Genomic DNA, 22,895 nt, shown 5'->3' on the forward strand with positions numbered 1-22,895 from the left:
GAGTACTATATATAGAGTCATAAAGAAGATACACTTCCTGATCTTATGTAGTTTTTATTCTTATGGAGGAAATAGGAAATATAAATAAATATAGAATTCCAAATTGTGATATGATAGTGTCTAATGATGGGAGGCTGACATTCAGGATCTTAGTTAGAGAAAACCTCTGGAAGGAAGTGACATTTCAGCTGAGATGTGATGGGTAAGAAAGAATTTGCCAAGAGTAAAGATGTGGGGAGAAGGGAATGGTAAGAGGAAGAGACATTCTGGCCAAAGATAGGTTAGTCAGAGCCTGATGAAGGGGGTGACAGGCACACAAGATGTGGCTGTAGAAACAGCATAGTCCCTGCAGCTGCCCAGTGGATGTAGGTTATCAGTTGTGTGATTCTTGCGGGGACCCAGCTGAAAGCAGATGAAAGCTTGGCCAAGGATGTTGGTAGCGAAGACAGAGATGAGGAATATTGGACAGAATTTGGTGGTAGTTGGGATGTGAAGGTGTGAGGAGAGGATGAGCATGACTCTCAGACTTCTAGCTCGAACAAGTGCTCTGGTGTCATTTTCTAAGATGGCAAGACTGGAGACAGAGGAGGATCTTGGAGGTTAAGACCAGTAGTTCCTTCATACACACAGCAAATTCAAAGTGCTGGCGAGATATCTAAGTGGTTAAGTCAGGCTGAATATATAAGTCTGGGTCTCAAAAGAGAAGATTGGACTGGGACATATATTTGTGCATTATTAATATATACATAAAGTCATCAGAATGAGTACTGGGTTGGAAAAGGAGACACAGGCTGAGCCCTAAGGCATTACATGATTTAGTGGTTAGAGGAGGAGGAGCTGGAGAATGAGAGCCTGGAAACATTGCAGAAAATGTCACACACAAGAGAGTAGAAAGCAGTGTGGGATACTGGGAGGTGGAGTAGGATAAAGGTAAAAAAATACCTATTCAACTTGTCAATGTGGATTGAGTCTCATAACCTTGGAAAGGACACATTCCGTGTAGTGTTGGCGGTCCCGGAGTGTGTGGATGATGAAAATCATGTCCAGTATTTCTGCCATGAGCATCTTTGCCACAGACATCTTTGCCCCAAGCATTTTGCTGCACGTTCTTACTACATAACTAATTGGCTGTAAAAGACAAAATAACTGGTTAATAGTTTGGTTTCATTTCTTCCTTGACAAAGTTCCAATTTTTATATTACATAAATCTTACCTAGCCCTCATAAAACTCTGTACGGTGATGAATAGATGTGGTGATCTTAAAATAGTGAATAACAACACCATATGTAGACTTGATAGAAAGAAGAGAGTGTGAAGCCAGACTGTGCGTTATACCATACCAGAAAATGATAATGTATCAGTGACAATAATAACAAAGCCCAGCAACAAATGCATCAGAGTGTTAGCATTTCTTCCATGTTTCCCATAGAACTTTGGAACATCTATAGACAGACTATGTGACAATATACCAAGAATGAACAGTATAGAAGACTTTCACAATGCAATGCAAAGCTCAGTTTCAAATATGCATCCTTGTATTTGGAAAACTGATACCTTTTTTAATGAAGGAAGAAATGAATAATTTTATTACTTTTTATGTTTCATTATGTCCATTTTACTGTTTCCTCTTTTGTTTTTCATTATTTTATTTCTTATGGCAAAATTGTCTTATAGCCAATTAGTTATGCAGCAAAAAAAAAAAATATGCTTGCAAAAAATACTTATGGTGAAACTACCTAGAACCAATAACAGTAGGATGTGTTTTGAGAAGTTTGGCTTTGAAGACCAGGAGAGAAATAATGAGTAAGTTAGAAATAGAGATGTTGGGTTAAGAGAGGCTTCTTTAGAAGATGGGAACCTCCAGATCATATGTGAATGTTTAGAATCCTGATTCAGTGGAGAGAGGGAGGTTGAAGAAACAGGAGAGGTCATAGGGCAAAGTGTGAAGCCTGGAGAAGAAACACACAGCAGTGGGTGGGATCCTAGCACACCGGGAGGGCGGGATTTCATACCTGCACAATGTCCAGAGGAGGTTGCATGCAGATAAGGCAAGTTTTAGGCTGCTAATGGGAAGATGAGCCAACTTTGATCTGTTTACTTATACCTCATATGTTCTTAATGAAATGCCAGTCAAGCTTATCAAGCCTATCTGATAGAAAAGAGAGACATAGGGAGAAAAAGGTTATTTTTAAGAGTCTACTTGGTCATTTGTGTCTTCATCAAGACACAAATCAAGATTAAAGCTCCTGGAACCATTTGCCTCTATGATTCCCAAACGCAAGACTGGCTTGGAAGTCTTTGGAGATGGTAGATGGAACATTCAGTGGGATCCTTCTGGGGGTTCTCACTTTTATAATCCCTTTCAGTGGCCCCAATTCACCTCAGCTGTGTTGATGTCATGAGACCAGTATTGACCTCACAAACTGCCCCCTGATGATGCTGACATTTGAACTACTAATGTCCAGCTCTGTGTGCCATGTCTTCATCTTTCCTTGATGCCAACCATGCCTGCATATCAGGGAAGCATGCTTGGATCCCATGGCTCTCAGGTGTACCAAGCACAACTGTAAGGTAACCACACCAGTTCTCTTCTGCATTCTTGGTTCTAGAAGCCAGCCCAAAGGCATTTGTGCGTGTATATTGCCTGTGTGGACTATGTGTGTAGTGTGTGTGTGTGGGGGGAGTAGTTACAAATTTTAGAGCAACTGCATCACCAGTGAAATTGATGTATCACTTCCTAATATGAAAACGTGAAGAGTAATGCTCCTCTGTACAAATGACAGCTTAACATAATTATTTTTTTTAAATCAGCTTCAAATCGCAATTGTATATGTGATAGGAGAGAACATGACAGAGTTACCTCCTCCAGAGTCCCAAGACCAAAGCAATATTAGATAGTCATTGCACTGGTGCTCCAATATGTGGCTTTCTGCTCCTATAGAAACAGATATACTGACTATAACTTTTGTGAGAGGAGAGTATCACATATAATAAATTCCAATATTATTCAGGCCTAAAATGAACAAAGCTACAAGATGCCACAGTCTCAAAGAATTATTAATTCAGCTTAAATAATTTCATTTGTCTTCATGTTCTTGTTTCTCCCTGTCCCTCCCCCTCCCTGCTTCCAGCCCCAAGCAGACATCCATGTTTTCTAGCTGCAAAAACTTAGTAAATCTTTGAGTAATGACTGAATGGATGTACCCAGTTCTCAGAAATCCAAATTCCAAGGTCAACAACTAATATCTCCCCCAAGATTCTTAGAACTTCACCAAAGGCAACACAACCTGTGAATAGAAGTTCAACCTATATAGAGCTTCAAGAAGGTCTGACTTAGGACTCTGTCTCTTGCTTTCCCTTTATATTACATAATTCATTTCCTTCTTACATCTACTTCCCTTTCAAATTTTTACCTCAGAGCAACTGGGTGGCTCAGTAGGTTAAGCGTCTGCCTTTAGCTCAGGTAATGATCCTGGGGTCCTGGAATCAAGTCCCACATCAGGCTCTCTGCTCAGCTGGGAGGCTGCTTTCCCCTCTTCCTCTGTGATCTCTCTCACTTTCACTCTCTCAAATAAATAATCTTTAAAAAAATGTTAACTCTTTGAGGTTGTCATACAAGGAAGAAATGTACTAGAAATTGAAGAAGGGTCTAATATACCCAGGAACTCAGTAAGTTTGCAATATTTCAATATATCAATATTCTAATATTCTTCTTTGGCCTCTCCTCTGAGCTGGGGGGCCCTTTAGCATATAAATTGGAGACAAATCAAGCATTGGAAATAGCATAAATTCCAAGTTTTAGGTCGGAGAGTATCTAAGCTATGCTTTTTTTTTTTCTCTCCAACTATAAAAGCTGGAAAAACTAAGTGGTTTTCTCAGTTTGTAAGTTTTTCCTCTCTTGCTCTACCTTGATGTTTCATTTTACCTGTGACCTGAAAGTCATCTGATGGCCACGAGGTCAGGCATTATGCCAAACAGAGAAGCCCAGAACAAAACACCAGGGACATCCTCCCACCATTTTCTTCAAGGAAAGTAATTCTTAACAATAATTTGGCAAGTCTCACCTTCCAACCAATCTCCTTCAAAACATTGGGGGCAAAAGAATATTTATCTCAAATGTGAGAAAAAGGGGGTGGGGGGAACGACCTCAGCTAAGAAATTATATTCCTTTTGGGAGCAGAAACCAATGTGGAATTTATTCTTTAACTTACATTTTTCAGCCTTGTATCTCAGGATGAGCAATTCAATAATTCAAATGCCAAGCATATAATCCAAATACTAAGTAGCTAGTTTTTAAAAATCAGGTACGTGAAGATACTTGAATATTAGCAGCATTTCCAAATGATTGTCTGAGTCTTTCTTATCATTCAAAGCCGCAAAACAAAACTCTACATCATAAGTAACAGACTCTAATAGTTGGCCAATATACAGGCTGGGTCAGAAAATTCCTTAACGTGGCATCCAGTGATTTCCAAAAACAATTCAATTTCAAACAACGATCCTTCCAGATGTGACATTTGGGCAGAATTGTTTGAAAACTCTAGAAGTAAATGTGAAATACTGGTGGTTTCCAGACAATCAAACTACAATTGTTGAGGTTTGAGATTGAGCTGTGCCGTTACTCCTATATATGCTATTTATAATTTGTCGGTATGTGTATGACATGCCTGAGGGAATGGAAACTTAATTATACACATTCATTCTCAGTCAAGTTTGTTGAAATTATGCTCTAAATGGCTGCAGGCAAAATTCTGACTTTGGGAAATGAGTCTCCGGTGACCCAGTCTCATATTTTGATCTTGTTCTCCTTTTTAGGCCTTTCTGCACCCTGTCTGTCCCTGCCAATCCCACCTCTCTATATTGTTGGAAAGGGGCTGGGAGGATTCTATAAAATACTTCACAGGAAAATCTTTCATAGGACTATTTGCTTTTGGAAAGAGGATCTGGGGGGAGGACAGTGTTCACCCCAAAGGAATGAACATTCAAGGTAGTCAAGAGAACAGACGTAGGAGTGTTGCTGGTTTCTCTCAAATCCCACGCAGTGGCTGACTCTGTGGACAAATAAGACCGAGAATGATACTCTAATAACCTTTGGTGACCTTACCTCCGCCTTGTTTCTAGAAACATCAGACAGACCTGGGATCAGATAATAGAGGAACAGTGACGTCACAGGTCTTTGAGCCAACTACTAAAATTTCCAAGCTTCAGTGTACCCACTGTGAAAGGCTGAACAAAAGATCTCCCATATAGTACCCGGGATGGTATCTGACAAATCATCCCTCGTCAGCTCCTTCGCAGGGGCAGGGGAGGAAGAGCTACAGTCTGAGTGAAAACAAGTTTTACTAATGACTCACTACTCTGTGCCTTATGTTCTGATTTGTAAAATGGGGCACTGAGTCCCCCCCGGAGGATTATAAAGTGAATTATTGGCATTAAAGCCTGTTAAGTGCTTAGTACAAGGCCTGGCACTTAGAAAGTGCTGGGTAATTATTAACTGCTACTTGGTCAGATATTCTCAATATTGGAATGTTCACAAGAATTTCTAAAAGAGATTTTATTCTTTTTCCCACAAGTATGGAGGAGAAAAACTTTTCCTTTTATTTCTCCATCCAAACTTTCTGCCTTCTCTGATATGCCTTGTGCACTTACCACAGACATTTCAATTATTTGGCCCTAATGGAAGGAATCAGGAGTGTGGAAAATCTAAAACAGCAGTGAGGGCCCAACTTCTTTCTGTTTAATTTTGTCATGCAGAAAGAGGAACGCTGTCAATGGTATGACACCCATCCAAAGAGCTGCACAGTCCCTCAGCCTCTGGCAGGACAGGCCCTGTTTTTGACAGCCAGCGATCAGGAGTGGGGGAAGCAAAACATCCTCCAGCAAGCAGGCATCTTATGGGTTTGCACCATTACTGTGCACACGATTGCTAGGCGGTCTTGGAAACCATTTTCAGCCACTAAAGTAGAAACTTCTCTAGACCTATGGATGGGCTTCAAGACTCCTGTTGAGTTCCATCAGAACTGCCTCAGTGCTAAATTCAAAGAAAGCAGAGGATTCTCACTGGGACAATCTGTTAATTTTCATTGTATGCCCTCTTCTCTAAACATCTCCCCTGCTACCTGGTGAATTTTGAATTCCACAGCCTGAGATTCAGTCCTTTGACTCAATGCACTGACTCTGTAGGACATCCCAGCAACAATGTAAAGATTTCCTAGATTGAAAACAAACCCCCCTCGGCCATTGGCACATTCATGCCAATTAACCATAAGTTCAGCTCCTTTCTTAGAAATGAGATATAAGGCAAATGCCTTGTATTGGAGCAATAGCTACTCAGGACCACAGGCGCAAGTGCTTTCCGGGTTTGGGTAGGCTGCATGTAGGGCAATGGAGTGTAGTAGAGCCTATGGTATTCTGGAAAAGAAGTCCTACCTAAAGATAGCACATTTAAAGCTTTTAAGAACACTGTGTGCCCATCAAATAAAACATGCCTGCCCATTGGCTGAAATTGTCATTGGTCCATCAGGTTACAATCTGAGATCCAGAGTATGAAGCAGAGGGGAGGTAGTTATGGGGGGAATCCTGGGTGAGAAGCTGTGAAGGGGACAGCCTGAGTTGTAAGGGACCTGTGAAGGGATGCACATAGTCGTGTGACAGCTGTGTGCAGGGACTCTGGCATGCACACTTCATGCCTGAGCACAGAGTAACTCACCCCAGCTGCCAACTGCCATTTGGACTCCGTGGGAGTCCTGGGGACAATGAGGCTATTCTTGTGGGTCAAACATTCAGGCGTCTAACCTTCTAAGAATTTTACAGGGCCACAAAAAGTGCAGGATCCTAGAAAGATCCCACAATCTGGAAAGTGGTTTTCAGAACTTATACTCTGAGTTCCAACATGTTAGTGGGTGGAGAGGTTAAGAAATGCTTCCTCCACTCAGCGGGCCCCTTTGTCACCCTGTCCCTGCTTCTTGACTAACTTCACATGCAGTGGGCTCTGTGCATGCCACATAGGGATCTGTCCACCTGACCTACTGTCACAGAAAAAGAGCTTGGGAAAAACCATTTTCTAAATAAAGGTGGGGAAGTAAGTACGGTTATCCCAACTGTTAGGACAAGCTGCTGGTTCTGTACCTAGCAGGGTGCCTGTAACCAGAAGATTCTTCCTATCTGGACTACACTGAGTCACCTCCTGACAGACAACCCATTCCTCCAGATGCATTTCCACTTAGTGTAGGTCTCAACCTTCCAAAATCCTGAGCTATGCTTTTAGTAGGTGTCTCTGGGTTCTTTCTGCTCAGTGTGCAACTTCAGTATCAATATTTAGAACCTCATTGCTTTACTGGCTTTTGTGAAGTTGAAAAAAAATCTCATTTAACCCAGATATTTACAGACTGACCATACTGTGGTCATTACCAGTCACACTCCCAGAAACAAAGTACATGTCAACATACATAAGAATATTAGGAGGCTGAGTCCTGAGACGGAAAGGATTGTCATGTGTATCCCTCCCATCACCATCGCCTTTTAATTTTGTATCTTGTGACTTGTGTCATTACAGACTAATGATTGCAACCAGCTGGTTTGAAAACTGTCTTAAGGCGGGGCACCTTTCTCTTATGTACTCATCAAGGTCATGGTTTACACCAAAGGAGACGGTTTCTTTTTCAGGATGTTCTTAGCTCTGGGTTCCTTGAGTCCTCTTTGACTCTTAGATTAATGAATGTCCCCAAATGAACACAGGACATATGGTTGTTTTAATGCAAGGATATTATGGTACAACTTTAAAAAAAAAAAGGAAAAATTAAACTGTATTTTTGGTTTCATTTCCAAGTTATATGCAAAGCATTTTCTTTGGAAGAAACAGGCAGGCATTTAATTTACATACATATTTGGTAATAAAATGACATCCCTTATGTTTTGATGTGGTTGCTTTGACACAACACCATTGAAATGACCTCCTCAAAAGGAACAGGCCAACTGTTTCCATGACAGCAAAGAAACCCAGCAAACTACTGCCTCCCAGTGCGCAAACCTGGGAGGCTTCCTCTGCTCTCTGGTAACACATAGCTAATTGTACTTGTGGCTTTCCAGAACCAAAGCTCTCAGAACTCTCTCTCTCTCCTCCTGAGGGAACTGAGCCAAGAGATGATAACCATAGGCTGGAGGAAGTCAAGGACAAGGCCAGCGAAAATGTAGAGGAATGGATAGTATGAAGCAAAGGAAGACTTTGGATATCCCTGACATCACCTGAGTAAAGTGACTGACCTGACCTCTGTCTTTTGTGCACACACTCACACACACACACACATACATATATATTAAAAGACTTTGAAGTTCCCTTTACTGGAAGATGAGAAACTGGTGCAAGTGATGTTACAAACAGACCAGATGCCATGCACATGGGCATGGAGGGATAGCCCTACTTTCAAATTATTCATCTCTGCCCCAGGGCTGGGCTTGACAATCTAGAATTGGGCTTTTCTGAATGAAATTGTATGTGAGTGAGGTTGCTCCTGGTGCATTGTCTCGGGCAGAAATTTTGATGTCCTGGGGAAAAAAATCTCAATAAAACATTTTCTATTCTCTCTAGTTCTTTTTTCATTTTTTTTTTTCTGTTTTCAAGAATTTCTTGGGAGACAAGTTAAAGGGTTTCAAATCTACATTGACTTAACAATAGTCTCTAGTGCCCAGCAAAAGTCACTCTAAGATACATCATTTGGTTCTGCAATTTCCTCTGACAGTGTGTGCTTCTGACTTGGAACTGACCGCAGTCCATGAGCACAGCAATGCAAAATACTCCACTAAACTAGGTCTGAATGAATGCTTTTTAACCAGCTTTATTGGGAAATGATACACAAACAATAAACTGCACTCATTAAACATGTGCAATTCAGTGAGTCTTGACAGTTTTATGTACCTGCTACAGCACCACCATAATCAAGATATGGAATGTTTTCATCACCCTGAAGAGTCCTTATGACCTTTATTCTGCTTCCACGTCCAGGCAACCCCTGATTTGATTTTTAAGCACTAGAGCTTAGTGTGGATTTTCTATCCCTGGAATCAGGTGGTAGTGTATTATTTTGCATTTGACTTCTTTCAGCATAACTAGGCTCTGAGTGTTATCCATGTTGGTGCAAGTGGCAATAGCACTTTTCTTATTGCTGAGTGATCGCCCGTGGAATGGTAGGGTTATACTTTGTCTATCCACGGATCTTCCCACTTGTGTCACTGTTTTTCTTATCACTTAAGAGTGCTGTCTACTTCAGGGCAGGCAGAACCAGTCTGCATTTCTTCAACAAGAAAGAAATCCAGAGGTTTTAATATACGAGAATTATGAAGTGTCCCATGTGACCCATTCATTCCTTCATCTGATTCTATCTCAAAGGTATGAGGTCCTCATCCTTATGCTCAGATCTCAGTACAATCATGACACTTTTCATTACTTTTTTCATTGCCCTCTCTCTGTCTGCCCCCCACCCCACCCCTCGGCCAACAACACAGCACCTTAGCTGTGGAGCTGTGGCTGATGCAGTTCTGTCCGCAGAGAAAATACTGGCTGCCAGAATGTTAAGTCAAACCGCTCCCTAGTGCCTCATGTCTGGCTAGCTTCTAATGGCAAGAAAGTGGAGTCTGGGGTCAGGACCAAGGCAGGAAGGTGGCAGGACACCTGGAAGAGGCGCCTACCTTTGAGTGTGTTCTCAAGGACTGACCACTTATTTTGAACACACTACTTCCTTGCTCTCACATGCTTTCTCTCACGCCTTCACGACCTCCTTTAACATTTTCATGTTGAACAGTAATTGTTGAACAGGTCAAGTGCATTTCCACCTGTGCAGCAGTCCATTATACTGGCTTCTGGTTAAAACCCTTCCTTCCTTCCCACTGTAGGCTCCGTTTATCACAGCACTTACACATTTTGCCTTCTAAATGAATGAGTAGTTGATACACTAGTCTCCCTTACCAAGGAAAGCTAAGCTTGGCATTCCGCATGACCTCCAATATGGGGAAGATGCTGTCCTCAATTTAAACAGTTATGCTGGAAAGAGCAGAAGAATAAAGTCACGAGGGCAATAAAACTTGAGGACTGTGGGCTCTAGCTTGGAGTCTGGGGCCGAGTTTGGTGTGGCTAATAGACCTGCTTCGTGGGGCTAAGGTTGGCGTGAATGAAGTCAGCATGAAGCGTTTGGCCTTTGTTCTGTAGCCACAGAGAACCACAGAAATTCCGGGTACCACATCAGACAAGCTAAGTCTGCACCAAACATAGTCAAGTGTAGAGAAAAGAAGGGGGCAGCTGGGAGGCTGAAAATTATATGTTGATTTGTCAGTCTAGCCACAAATGGGCAACACAGTACCAGGGGATGATTCAATCCATCCATCCCCCCAGATTATCCCTTTGGCTGCCACTTCTCAGCATAAGATGGCTAATATGATATGGCTTCATTTAGTTATTTCTGAAATCATATTTTGGCTAATGCAGCCAAGCCAGACAAATGAGCTGAACAAAATTAAAATACCTGAAAGAGTTGTGTTTTGATTATCTTAGGTGGAAACAAATTCATGCTAAATTCTGTCTTCAGGGATTTTTTTTTTCCAGGTCTTTTTTTTATCACTTTTTAAAGTAACAGGGTGGAATTGTAGGGCCTCAATTAAGTTTCACTATGTAAGCATGTGGATGATGTATATTCAAGTATAAACAGTTGACAAAATAAAATGGTACTCGTGGAACAATGTAATTTAAGATACTGTAAATATTTTCATTTTACATTATAGTTTTATTTTATGCTGTGCAAAACTATTCATTGAAACATTAATTCTAGTTCCAATTACTAATTGATAACAATTCTAGATTGGATTATATACACAGACATGATTATCATCTTTTATCAGTTATTTAAGGAATGTTCAGAAAGTAATTTGGGCTCCACGATTTTTCCTTTTAGGACTGATCTGTTCTGATTACCTAATCCCAACCTAACTTTTAACCCTGGGGTTTATATTTTCTTTATTCTTATAAAAATGACACAATTGAATTTTTATTATAAAAATTCAAGCCGTTAGGAAAGTACAATGATCAGCATAAAAATTACTCCAAGATCCTTTCAATTTGACTTAAGTGGCTATCACTCCAAACATCTCTTTCCCTGTGCATGAACATATATAAATAAATAGGCATGCAGATGTTTTCATAGGAGCAAGTTTGTCATATCCAAATTATTAATACAGATATCATAGAGGCAAAAACAGAGATATTTAATTTTACTTTGACAAAAAGAAATGAAAGACAAGGTGATAGTATTCCTGAACTTTAGAAAATTATTTCTTGGGGATCCCTGGGTGGCGCAGCAGTTTGGCGCCTGCCTTTGGCCCAGGGCGTGATCCTGGAGACCCGGGATCGAATCCCACGTCGGGCTCCCGGTGCATGGAGCCTGCTTCTCCCTCTGCCTATGTCTCTGCCTCTCTCTCTCTCTCTCTGTATGACTATCATAAAAAAAAAAAAATTAAAAAAAAGAAAATTATTTCTTCACTACAGAATATTTGTTTTTAGAGGGCCCTCTACAGTTAAGAAACAAAGATAAGTTACCAGATTTGGGGGAAAAAAATGTAGCTCCAGATTTTAATTTTATACAGTTCTAAGTGACAGTTTATCATGACACTAAAGAATTTAGTAACATTAACATCTTTGTCCCTCACCTTCCTTTGCCAAATTTTGATAGAGTATTTTTAGATGTCAAGATGTCAATTTTTAGATGTCCTTTTTTTTTTAAATTCTTTTCTCAAACTCCCAATTTCTAGGGTCATTTTGCTTTAGTTCTAAGCTTAACTCGATCTATTGCTAGTCTTAGAGTCAAAGCTTCAGGATTTCTGAGCTTGTCTGATTGTTTCATCTCTGCATTGCTTCTATTTTTTAAATAATGTATCCAAAGGGGATCAGAAATAGAGTGATCACAGAATTTGTTCATCAAAGGGAGACACCTTAAAAAATGCAAGAAGGAGCTATTAATACTTGTCAAGACAACAGGTATCATGGGGACTAGTTTAGGCAAAGTAAGACTTAAGATCACCCTAAAGCCAAAAGTGGTGTTTCATATGTTCTTGCTCCAACTCAGCACTTTTTTGAGGCATTTAAATGGTGCCAAAGAGTTCCTTACACAAAGAAGCACCTATTTGGGGGAAAAAGTTTGATCTAAGTAAAGGTCCAACAGCTCACTTCCAGGGGTTAATGAGTGGGCTCTAGGGAGTCCACCAATCAGTCAAAATCATATCCATATACATGTGCATTTTTCTGGAAAGATGTTCATATAACTCATTTAGATCTTCAAAGGGTCTATTGACCCTTTATGTTTAGAACCTGTACAGATTGTTGAATATCTATATACATAAAAATATATATTATATATGTATATGAAAACCAGGTAGTTATTTGTGTTTAGAAGAAAACAAAACAAAACACCCTGTCAAATCAAATGATTAAATTATATGTTGCACTGTTAAATATAAATTTTTATGGCTGTGGGGCAGAGTTTCCGTGTATAAATTAGTATGTAAACTCCATATTTACATGGAGTAAATGTAAATCAGAAAAGTTACATTGCTGGATTATGCTCCCCTAACCTCCTAAGAATAATATCATACAAATATAATTTCACATTATTGTTACTTAGTTTTTGTTGTAGGATTAATAGAAGAAATGATCTAATGTAGAGTTTTTGACCTTTTGTAAAATTGCTAGTAATGACTTGGATTTCACTTTTCAGTGTCTCTTTCATGAAGGTTTGTACAATAACACTGAATGTTAGGAATATTTTTCCCCTTCAGCCAGCTGTTACACTTCCTTCTATAAGTTCTATGGCAACCGAGTTGTACAGTTCACTGGGGTTACCTTTTAGCCTGAGCTGTCAGGAAGGTCACTGAGGCTATTAAAATAGATATCCTACTCTAGGATTACTGGAACCATTTCCATTCTTCTATCAATTCCTTGGTTAATACTGAAACATTCTCTTTTTTGGTCCTTATTCTGCTGCCATTGCTTAGATGGTGGTATTACACAGCTATTTTTATTTTTTTATTTTATTTTATTTTATTTTAATTCCAGTATAGCTAACATATGGTGTTACATTAGTTTCAAGTGCACATTATAGTGATTCAGCACTCCCGTAAGTCACCTGGTGCTCATCACAGCAAGTGCCCTCCTTAATCCCCAACACCTCTTTCACCCACCCCACTAACCATTTCCCCTCTGGCCACCATCATTGTGTTCTTTAGGCTTAAGAGTCTATTTCTTGGTTTCTCTCTCTCTCTTTTTTCTCATGTTCTTTTGTTTTTCTTAAATTTCACTTATGAGTGAAATCATATGGTATTTGCCTTTCTCTGACTGCCTTACTTCACTATTATACTCTCTAGCTCCATCCACACACTTGCAGGTGGCAAGATTTCATTCTTTTTATGGCTGAATAATATTCCACTGTATACATGTGCCACATCTTTATCCATTTATTTATCAGTGGGCCCCTGGGCTGCTTCCATAGTTTGGCTATTGTAGAAAATGATGCTATAAACATGGGGTGCATGTATCCCTTTGAATTAGTGTTTTTGTGTTCTTTGGGTAAAACACCCAGTAGTGTGATTCATGGATCATAGAATAGTTCTGTTTTTAACTTTTTTGAGGAACCTCCATACTCTTTTGCAGAGTGGCTACACCAGTTTGCATTCCCACCAACAGTGTACGAGGGTTCCCCCTTCTCCGCATCCTCTCCAATACTTGTTGCGACAGTTACTTATTTTCAGTTGTAAAAGTGAGTAGGTGGATGACTGGTCATGACACTGACTAGGAGAAAAGTTGTTAAATGTCCTCTTTCCTTTGCCATGCACAGTCCTGGCCCAGAAGATTAAACATGAAGTGTTCCTGAAGGAGAAAAGACATTAGTAAAAAGGAGGAAAAAACTGCTGCGTGGAAAATAAAATGATAATGCCAATAGTGGCCAGCAAAATGATTGGAAACATATGAAAGTTAGTGGATTCAAGTTAAAAGAAATACACACATCTGAAAGCTTTCCCTGAAGCGCTCAACCTCCTCTGTCCAGATCCAGCCCCAGTAGACTTTCCCAGGAAATCAGGAAGCAAAAGCAAATTTGTGATGAGCCCTAACAAAAGTTTATTAGGGGGCATTTAGCTGCCCCACCCCATAAAACAGTTCACACCTGAAAGAGCCCTTCTGTAGATTGGGGGATTAAGTTCTTAAAGAATGTTATACTTTGATGTTAAAAAAAAAAGTAATGCCTCACCCCAGAATATCTGAAACATTGACAGGAGAACTGTTGATCTAACCATTTGCTCTGCAGGAACTTTAGACTTATCAGCTTCCTCTTTGCCTTCCTTTTGATTACAGTTTCCTGGAATCCATGGCCCTGGCAAGGCCCCAGGTAGTCAGCCCCATGCTGCAGGGCAAAGCTTCACTGGCACTGCCTTGCTGGGCTGGGGCTGTGCCGAGTCACGGTAGTGCCTTAGCCAAGAAAGGGTCTTTTACCTTTTTCGCTGGGGCACCCACCTCCTCTTTTACTTCCCCTCCAACTTCCCCACACCCACATCCATCTCAAAACACTAGAGAAAGAGGCTGAAGAGCAAACCCGTGGCAAGGAACCACGAGATGGAGATCGTTCAGCTCTCTGCAAGTTTCAGATTGACAATCCTGAAACTAATGAAAAATAAAGAGGTTCTCTTATCTCCTTTCAGACCAGCAGGGATGCATTTTTCTCTTTCCTGGTGTCTGGGTTGCTCGCTTGCACTTCCCTAGAGCAGGCTTAGGAGTAAAATGTTTAAAACCTAAGAATATGGAGTGTGTTGCAGGTTCAACTGCAGTTCAACCACAAATAGAGCATGGAGCAGGCTTTGGAAAATATAATATAGAACATCTTAGCCTTTTTATGGTATTAATTTTCTCCCACATCCCTTTAAGTTATTTTGTGCATGTCTTCTGGCCTCTACGTCTGTCTGCTTTCTTCTAATTTTTCCTTCCAAAAGAAACCTTCTGACATTGTGACATGAATGTCTTCATTAATGACCCGTGCCATTTATTTTGCTTATATGCTTGGTTAAATACTGGATTTGGCTCATACTTTTCATATGGAATATTAATATTCATTATTCTCAAAGTAGAAAGACAAGCTTCTCATGTTAAACTAAAAAAAACCTGTATTTAATTAATCTTCGAGTAAATGAACATGTAAAAAACAGTAAGAAATTGTTGGATGTTTTGAAAATTATTGCTTCTGCCATAGCCTTTCTCTTAGGTCTTGAATTCCCCAAATATTTTTAAAGTCACTTTTCAGGCATTATTAGATCCTGTTACATGGCTAATAAAAAAGAAGGCTAAAACCTATTCAGTCATTTTTTGATGAATGTGGTTTATTGGCATAATTCAGCATAGAATAAGAGAAGAAAAACATTCTGCTTCAAATAATGTGCTTTTGAAAAAATTATTCTTTTAGGGCACCTGGGAGGCTCAGTCAGTTAAGTATCAGACTCTTGATTTTAGCTCAGGTCATGATGTCAGGGTTGTGAAATCAAGCCCCAAACTGGGCTCTGCACTCAGCTTGGAGTCTCTCTCTCTCTCTCTCTCTCTTCCTCTGCCCCTCTCCCCTCTCACATGCTCTAGGTAAATATATAAATAAAATATTTTAAAAATTATTTTTTAATTATTGAAGTAGAGTTGATATATGTTAAATTAGTTTCAGGTATAAAACATAGTGATCTGACAATTCTGTTTATTCCCAATGCTCATCCCACTAAGTATAGTTACCATCTGCCACAATGTTATTACAATATTACTGACCATATTCCCTATCTGTCTCATTTCAGTGACTTACTTATTTTAAAACTGGAAGTTAGTACCTCTTAATCCCCTTTACCTTATTTTACCCATCCTGCATCCACTTCCCCTCTAATAAATAATGTGTCGTTTTTTTTTTTCAACTGGATCATCTCAGGAGTAACTCCACTTTCCATTTTTGCTTAGTGTGTGTTAGTGGCTTTACTCACCTAGAATCTTGTCATATATGCTTGGGTATGCAGAAACCAGAAACGTGTTTCCTTCTTATTTTGATTTTGCTCTTTCCACTGCAGGTATAACCCCCATTAGCCTTAGTGAAAAGCTGGCTGACTCTCCAACATGCACACATTTTACCCTTTTTATATATACCCAAAGGAAACCACACCACCAACTTAATTTGTTTCTGTTTTCATGCCACCCAGTGCTACTTACACACTTATTGGAAAAGGTCATTTCATTCCACTGAAGTTTCGTGCAGCTCAGCTTAACTGGGTCTTCCCATTATTCGGTGAGTATTTTTCCTTAATTGAGTTACTATCATGTTCTCTGCAGTGCTAAGAGAATCCCAGATTTTTTTTTTTCCAAAAATCTCAGTAATTTTTGCTATTCTAATTCCCAGAATCCAAATCTTTTCATTGTCTGAAGATGGTTTGCCTCATACTTAGAAGACTAAATTCATCCTGTAGGAGCTCCACTTATGCCTCCCTTCTTGATCATCCATCTCTCTTTCACTTTTTCTCTATGTCCTTGGAGGCTAACATCTCCAGTTACATCCCGGGATCCCATCTCCTCATACCTCCTCTGAGACCTCATTCTCTTACTTATTATCCCTCTTCTCTGAGTCCTAACAGGCTGTCTCTACCTCAGACACTTCTACCCCTAAAACAGCAACAAAACAGACCTTTTTTTAAAGATTTATTTATTTGAGAGAGAGAGAGCTCGAGCAGGGGAGAGGAACCGGGGAATGAGAGAATCTCCGGTGAGTGTAGAACCCGATGCAGGGCTTGATCTCATGTCCCTGAGATCAGGGCCTGAGTGGAAACCAAGAGTCAGAGGCTTAATCAAGTCAACCAGCGAGGCACCTCAAAAATGGATCTTTCTTCAACTCTACCTCTCAAATTTCCTTTCTGCAAACTTTTTGAAAGTGGATTTCTGTTCTCCTTGACCTAATCCTTAACTTCTAGCAGTTTAGTTGTTATCCTTATCTGCCATTGGAGCTAAACTCTCAAAAGTTACTGGTATATAATCTGTCGGCAACCAAATCTAGTGACTTTCCTCAACCTCCCCATTACTTAGTGTGCCATTGGACAGAACTATTGACACCACATTTCTGGAAACCAGAAGTGTGTCCAGAATTCTGAGTGGAGTCTTTTGTCTTCATGCCCTTTTTCTTTAATTGTGAACTTGAACCTTTATCTTTTTAGGCTGTGATTTCCCTTGACCAGTCTCTTTACTGTAGACATGCTTTCAGGACTTTACCTTCATACATTCTCTATATACTCCTTTTCTGGAATTTTCATGGTTTTAAACATCTTCTTTATGTGCATAGCTCTGAAATCCATGAATTCTGAATGGCAGGCCTCTATTTGCTATTTCAGCTGGACTATGTTTGAGTTCTACTAGGTTATCAAATGCAACAGGTCCAGAACAGAATCCATTTTTTCTCCTTCCCCAACTTGCCTTTCTGTTTCCTTACCCCAGAGCCACATGGACGCTCAAGCTCTCATAGATATGGTGCCAAGACATGGTGCCAAGACAGCCCTTGATATACATTATCAGCAGACTAATTTTTTGAAGTACATTTATAAGTTAGTACCCTATGTAACAGTTTCATATCATTTACAAGACAAAATCCAGATCTAAAAAAATATATTTTATTTATTTATTCATGACAGAGAGAGAGAGAGAGAGGCAGAGACACAGGCAGAGGGAGAAGCAGGCTCTATGCAGGAGTCTGACATGGGACTTGATCCCTGGTCTCCAGGATCACACCCTGGCTGATGGTGGCACTAAACCACTGGGCCACCAGGGCTGCCCCAGATCTTAACATGGCATTCACGGTTGTTCATAGCATGGCTGCAGCTGAATCATCTGTTTCTAGTTCTCAAGGCTACACTGATCGCCAGGCAACTATTTGTTATTATTAATAAAAATATTTTATGTTAGTTGCTTTTCTCTGTATTCACCTTCAGGTTTTCATCCCTGAGGCTTCACTCACACTGTTTTCCATCTCCTGTGGATGGACGGGTGGAGGTGGGGGGCTCTTGGAGCATGGCTTGGTGGAGAAGTGGCTACTATCAACCAACTCCCAGATGCGATTGATTAACCATCCTGCCTGGGGGTGGAGCCTGGTCCATATCAAAAAAGGCCTAGAATCACAGGAAGTTGTTCAGGTGGTATACAGTGTTAGTTCTAAACTCTCCAATGACACTTGGGACTCTACTTTTCAGGAATATTGGCATACTAGACCCTGACTTTATTGAAAGGATACCTGATTTATTTCCGTAGTCTCTGCCAGTGTTGAGAATAGCCAGAAAATAAGTGATCAATAATTATTAAATGAGAAAACACATTTAAAACACATTTATAAACTACCAATTTGTAGAATTCTGGTGATCTCTTTATTTCCTATTATCCTCCCAAGCCATCCTTACTCCCACCCCAATCACTCAGATGACACGGTTTATTATCTTAATTGCCAAAAAAGTTCAATTTATCTGGTGGTTGGAATTTTTTTAATGTGATTGTCTAGTTAATTTGAATGTATTATAATTTTAAAGTATAATTTCTGCACTTGAACTTTATCTAACAGATATTTTATATTACTTGTAGCCAACAATGATAAGGCGTCCACCAACAGTTGTTTGCTACATTTGTGGTCGTGAATATGGAACAAAATCTATTGCCATCCATGAACCACAATGTCTGAAAAAGTGGCATAATGAAAACAACTTGTTACCTAAAGAGTTAAGGAGATCAGAACCTAAAAAACCAGAAGTCAGGACCATTACTGGTAAGTTTTTGAAAAAACAAAAACAAAAACAAAAAACTTGACTGTATAAGGGGAGACTTTTCTCGCTAAACTTGTAAGAGGACAGATATTCCTTTCTTAGTTATTCAAATAACTGAAATCAGCAACCTATTTCCCATTGTTACCATTAAGAAATTTAGCCCAATGTGGGCATATTTTTCAATAACACAAAAGAAACAAGAAATCCAGAAATCGATAGGCAATGCCCAGATCATTGAAATTTTGCAACTAATATTTTGTAAAGCACCGCACAAGGCAAATAAAACTCCATAAGCTGCTGTGTGTGTGGCCTCCTAACAGAGCCTTTGCTTGCTCATTTAGGGTGAGAACAAAGTAGTTCAGAGAATGTTTGCCAGGCAAACTAGGGCTTGCTCATTTCTACCATTTTCACTTTCTCAGTGGATCCCCTCAAAGGAAAATCATTCTTGGTCTTAAGAAAAGTATTATCTAATTTATTAATCCTCCTTATGTAACTAGATTTGTATAACTGGAGGGTACTCCAAGTCTTTTAGTATAAATGAGTCCTAAGTACCTTGTTAGAGATGTGACCCAAGAGAGTTCTCTAACAACCTAGAGTGGAATCTAGATTGTCATGATAAAGTTCTAAAGGCTGCTAGAATCTGACTATTCATAATCCTTGCCAAAAGTAGGAGGACTCATCATTCAGATGGAAAAGAGCCCAAGATGAGGGGCCCCTGGGTGGCTCAGTGGTTGAGTGTTTGCCTTTGGCTCAGGTCATGAGCCTGGAGTCCTAGGATGGAGTCCCACATCACGCTCCCCACAGGGAACCTGCATCTCCCTCTGCTTCTCTCTGTCTCTAATGAATATGTAAATAAAATCTTAAAAAAAGCCCAAGATGAACACATCCATCCATAGAAATTAGAGCATTTGCCCACAAAGAAGTTTACTTTGCTGAAGCTCTCTTCCTAGAAATTCTCTGTGGGATCAAAAATCTGTTTTCTGCACTTCTGACTATATCAGCTTCTCTGCCTGAGTATAATGATCATGAGTCTAGAAAAGGAGAGAGAAACAACTGGTTTGAAGGGGGGTTCATTAGTCTGTTATTGCCCACAAGTGGAAATGGGAGGCCTTATAACCTCACTTCCCCGCAGTTTTGCTCTGGGCCCCGTGCTGTTTTTGTTTCTAAAGGCATCCTTCATCTGGAAGCAGAGAGAATTCCCATCCCATTTTCCACTCCATGACTTACTGTGGTCATGGAGTCCAAACAACCCTTCCTCCGGATCCAAAGGCAAAGCCCTACTCCAACATTTGTAACCATGTTACAAAATCATCCCCAATGAGACTCAATAAAGTGGAATGTTTGAATCCATATTACCATGTATCAGTAAGGAGAAAGTCCGTGCTGTTCTTTTTTCGATAATTTTCAAAGCTCTCAAAATACATATCGTATCCTGCAATGGAAAGTGATACTGAGTTTGTCCGAGGTTGTACTGGGGTTCATTTCCCGTGGAGCGAAATAAAGAACCTGAGGAGTAGCAGGATGGGAATCTAAAGTTTGTTATGCTTGTGTGAACCATTAGGATGAAGTCATAGGAGAATTGCCTGGGCTTTAATGAAGAAATATTTGCTGTGAAAATGACAAAAAGAAAAGTATGCAATTTATGTTTGACTGCCTGGCTACACTTAGGGGGGGCCTATTTGGGGCGATACGAAGACACAGTCAATTTAATGTACTAAAGCCATTCTATTTAAATAAGGTTTATTAAAGCTAAATCCCACACTGTTTTTCTAAAATAAAGCCATATGCCTTTTCTCGTACTCTCTGCCAGTGAAGATTATACATCTTTCGATGTCTTCCTTGTTTTCTTAAGGACACTTCTCTTCATCTGATTAACTATTCTGTTTGCATTCTTCACTTAAATTATTTAAAGAATCTTCAAGTCTATGGCCATGAAGAGATGATAAATTTTTAGGATATCATTCATCCTAAATTCACCCTAAACTGTCAGTTTTGGCCTATTAAGAACATTCCACTGAAGGATTACAGAAGAGGAAAAACACAGATGCATGTTCTTTTCCCTTTGTCAGTTTATATTTAGAGTCAATTGAAAGAAGGCCAAAAGTTGTATTTGCAAGATAATAATGTGTAAGCAAAGATGTTAATAATTAGTAAAGAATGCATATCATAACACATAAAACAACATTTTCCCCTTTTTTAAAAATCCAAGGAGTGAAAAGTCTCCGGTTCATAGCTAACTTTTTACTCAACCCTTGAAAGAGGGAGCGGTACTCTTTTTTTTTTTTTTTTTTTTTGGCAAAAATCGTCTGATTTGTTTAAAAGCCTCAGTCAACAGGTATTTCCTGAAAATATTTTCCATAAAAAGTAGAGTATGGTTCTCCAGAACAAAAACTGATCCATTTTACCATTTTTCTTTTCTTCCCTTTTTGTTCCTTTTTTTCTTTAACTTTCCAGCCAAAGGTTTCTATGATCTCGATGCCTTAAATGAAGCTGCTTGGACCAGTGCCCTGAGCCAGTTGGTTCCCTGTAATATCTGTGGGCGTACCTTCCTGCCAGACAGGCTGATTGTTCACCAACGATCCTGTAAACCCAAAGTCGCCAAGTAAAGCCCTCTCTCCCAGCAAAAAGTGTTACAGGAATTAGATCATTTGAGAGAGATTGGGGTATGGAGGGAAGGGGGAAAAGGAGGGAAGGAGAGGAAACAAGAAACACTGGAACCCACTCAAGGCGGTCTAGTGTGGGAAGCCAGCTCAGGGCTCTGGTGGCACGAGTGTGACCGTGACCATGATGCGGTGGGCCAACGCTCTGCTTTTAACGAGTAGCTGTGTGCAGGAGCACAGACACACTGGGGGCCGTGTCATACCCCATCAGACAGAATTACAAGTGGGCTGCACCTCATCTGGGCTGGCATTGTTGTCTCCAGGAAATATCAGAGCCAACTGTTGCTGTTTTTGTTCCATTCTCTTTTCCTGAGCAAGATTTTGAATTTCACAATTAGCACCATTATTATTTGGGGAACAAGAGGTTTCAGGTGGCAATTTCAGGCAACTCCTTAGTCTCAAGAAAATCTGGATTCCTTCCCATCCCTGTGCTTTCTGAAATAATGTCCCACTCCCTGCTTCCTCTGACCCAGGGAGACGTTTTTAATTGAGCTGTTGATCGGGAATCTTCTTGTTTCTATAAAATCACCACCCAGCAAGACATTAAAAAAAAAAAAAAAAAGCTAAGGAGTTAAAGTACTAGGACCATGTCTAACTCATACTCCCTTACCAAGAGCAGGAAATGCTACAGAGAAATTTCAGAACTGGTGCCAGCCTCATATGTCAGAAGATTGTTACAGTGCGATTCATCAAATGGGTGGAGGGTAGCTCTTTCCTTCTATAGGAGAAGTCCAGAGACTTCTCTATGTCCTCATAGGGGCTTATAGATGTTTTATTGTTGCAATCTAAAAGCCTGCCAGGAAGTTCTTTGCCTCCCCACCCGTTGCCCAGGCCATGGGTTGTGAAACTGCCCTGTATTTTAAACCTTGAGTGTGCATTCATAGAGGCGAGGCTCTCCTGGGAGGATGCCAGGGTCAGGGAGGTGCTCTGCCCAGGAAATTCTGCTCCCCTGGGCAGTGCTGCTTTGCCGGCAGCTTTGCTTGAGATCTTTGTTCATTTTATGGCTGAAGTTCAGAGCCATCCTGGATCCACTGGGTTTCTGCAAACCTTGAATCCATGACCTAACAGCACAGTCAGCTCCAAATTATACAAGCAAATTTATTGGACCTAATATTTCAGTCACACATCTCTGTATTATAAAAGGTTAAGTTAATTGCACTAATCATTCCGGTAGTTTTTTTTTTTTCTTCTGCCCTTTCCAAAGGGAGAAGAGATTAACTTTTAAAATGGTCTTCAGATACCCTCGAAAAAGGTTATCATCTTGAGAAAGACATAGCATCTAATAACCCATTGATGATTCAGTCCTTTTCATTTTGCTAGCAAAGATGACAGCATCGAATAACAGAGTTAGTGTACTGTGTGTCAGACACTGTGCTTAGAGCTTCCTATACTGCTGTG

At 40.1% G+C, this 22,895-nt stretch overlaps 2 protein-coding genes across 7 annotated transcripts in view; both read left to right on the forward strand.

The window, feature by feature from the left end:
* The window catches only part of ZNF474 (zinc finger protein 474), a 50,313-nt gene extending 31,602 nt beyond the window's left edge, over positions 1–18,711 (forward strand). For 3 of the 6 annotated variants that reach the window (XM_077911388.1, XM_077911387.1, XM_077911386.1), the window contains one exon: positions 8,089–8,542. In XM_077911388.1, the coding sequence (XP_077767514.1) occupies positions 8,089–8,193 (105 nt within the window). In that variant the 3' untranslated portion in view covers positions 8,194–8,542. Of the gene's footprint in view, positions 1–2,366; positions 2,505–8,088; positions 8,543–16,248; positions 16,335–18,658 lie in introns of those variants that run through there. The other 3 variants (XM_077911390.1, XM_077911389.1, XM_077911393.1) reach the window with 3 other exon arrangements.
* Positions 2,432–21,464, forward strand: ZNF475 (zinc finger protein 475). The gene is made up of 3 exons (XM_077911394.1): positions 2,432–2,571; positions 18,659–18,839; positions 21,292–21,464. Exons 1-3 carry the CDS (start codon positions 2,539–2,541, stop codon positions 21,441–21,443), a joined length of 366 nt encoding a protein of 121 aa, XP_077767520.1. The 5' UTR covers positions 2,432–2,538; the 3' UTR covers positions 21,444–21,464.
* Positions 21,465–22,895: the final 1,431 nt, after the last annotated feature.

Source organism: Canis aureus, chromosome 10 (assembly GCF_053574225.1).
Source record: "Canis aureus isolate CA01 chromosome 10, VMU_Caureus_v.1.0, whole genome shotgun sequence".
Taxonomy (NCBI): Eukaryota; Metazoa; Chordata; class Mammalia; order Carnivora; family Canidae; genus Canis; species Canis aureus.

Excerpts from the sequence above, each read along its gene's own strand:
- ZNF475 (XM_077911394.1), top strand. The coding sequence starts at position 2,539 with ATGGCTCTCAGGTGTACCAAGCACAACTGTAAG. Across the intron at positions 2,572-18,658 it reads GTACCAAGCACAACTGTAAG|CCAACAATGATAAGGCGTCC; the intron begins GTAACCACACCA and ends TATTACTTGTAG. Across the intron at positions 18,840-21,291 it reads AGAAGTCAGGACCATTACTG|CCAAAGGTTTCTATGATCTC; the intron begins GTAAGTTTTTGA and ends TTAACTTTCCAG.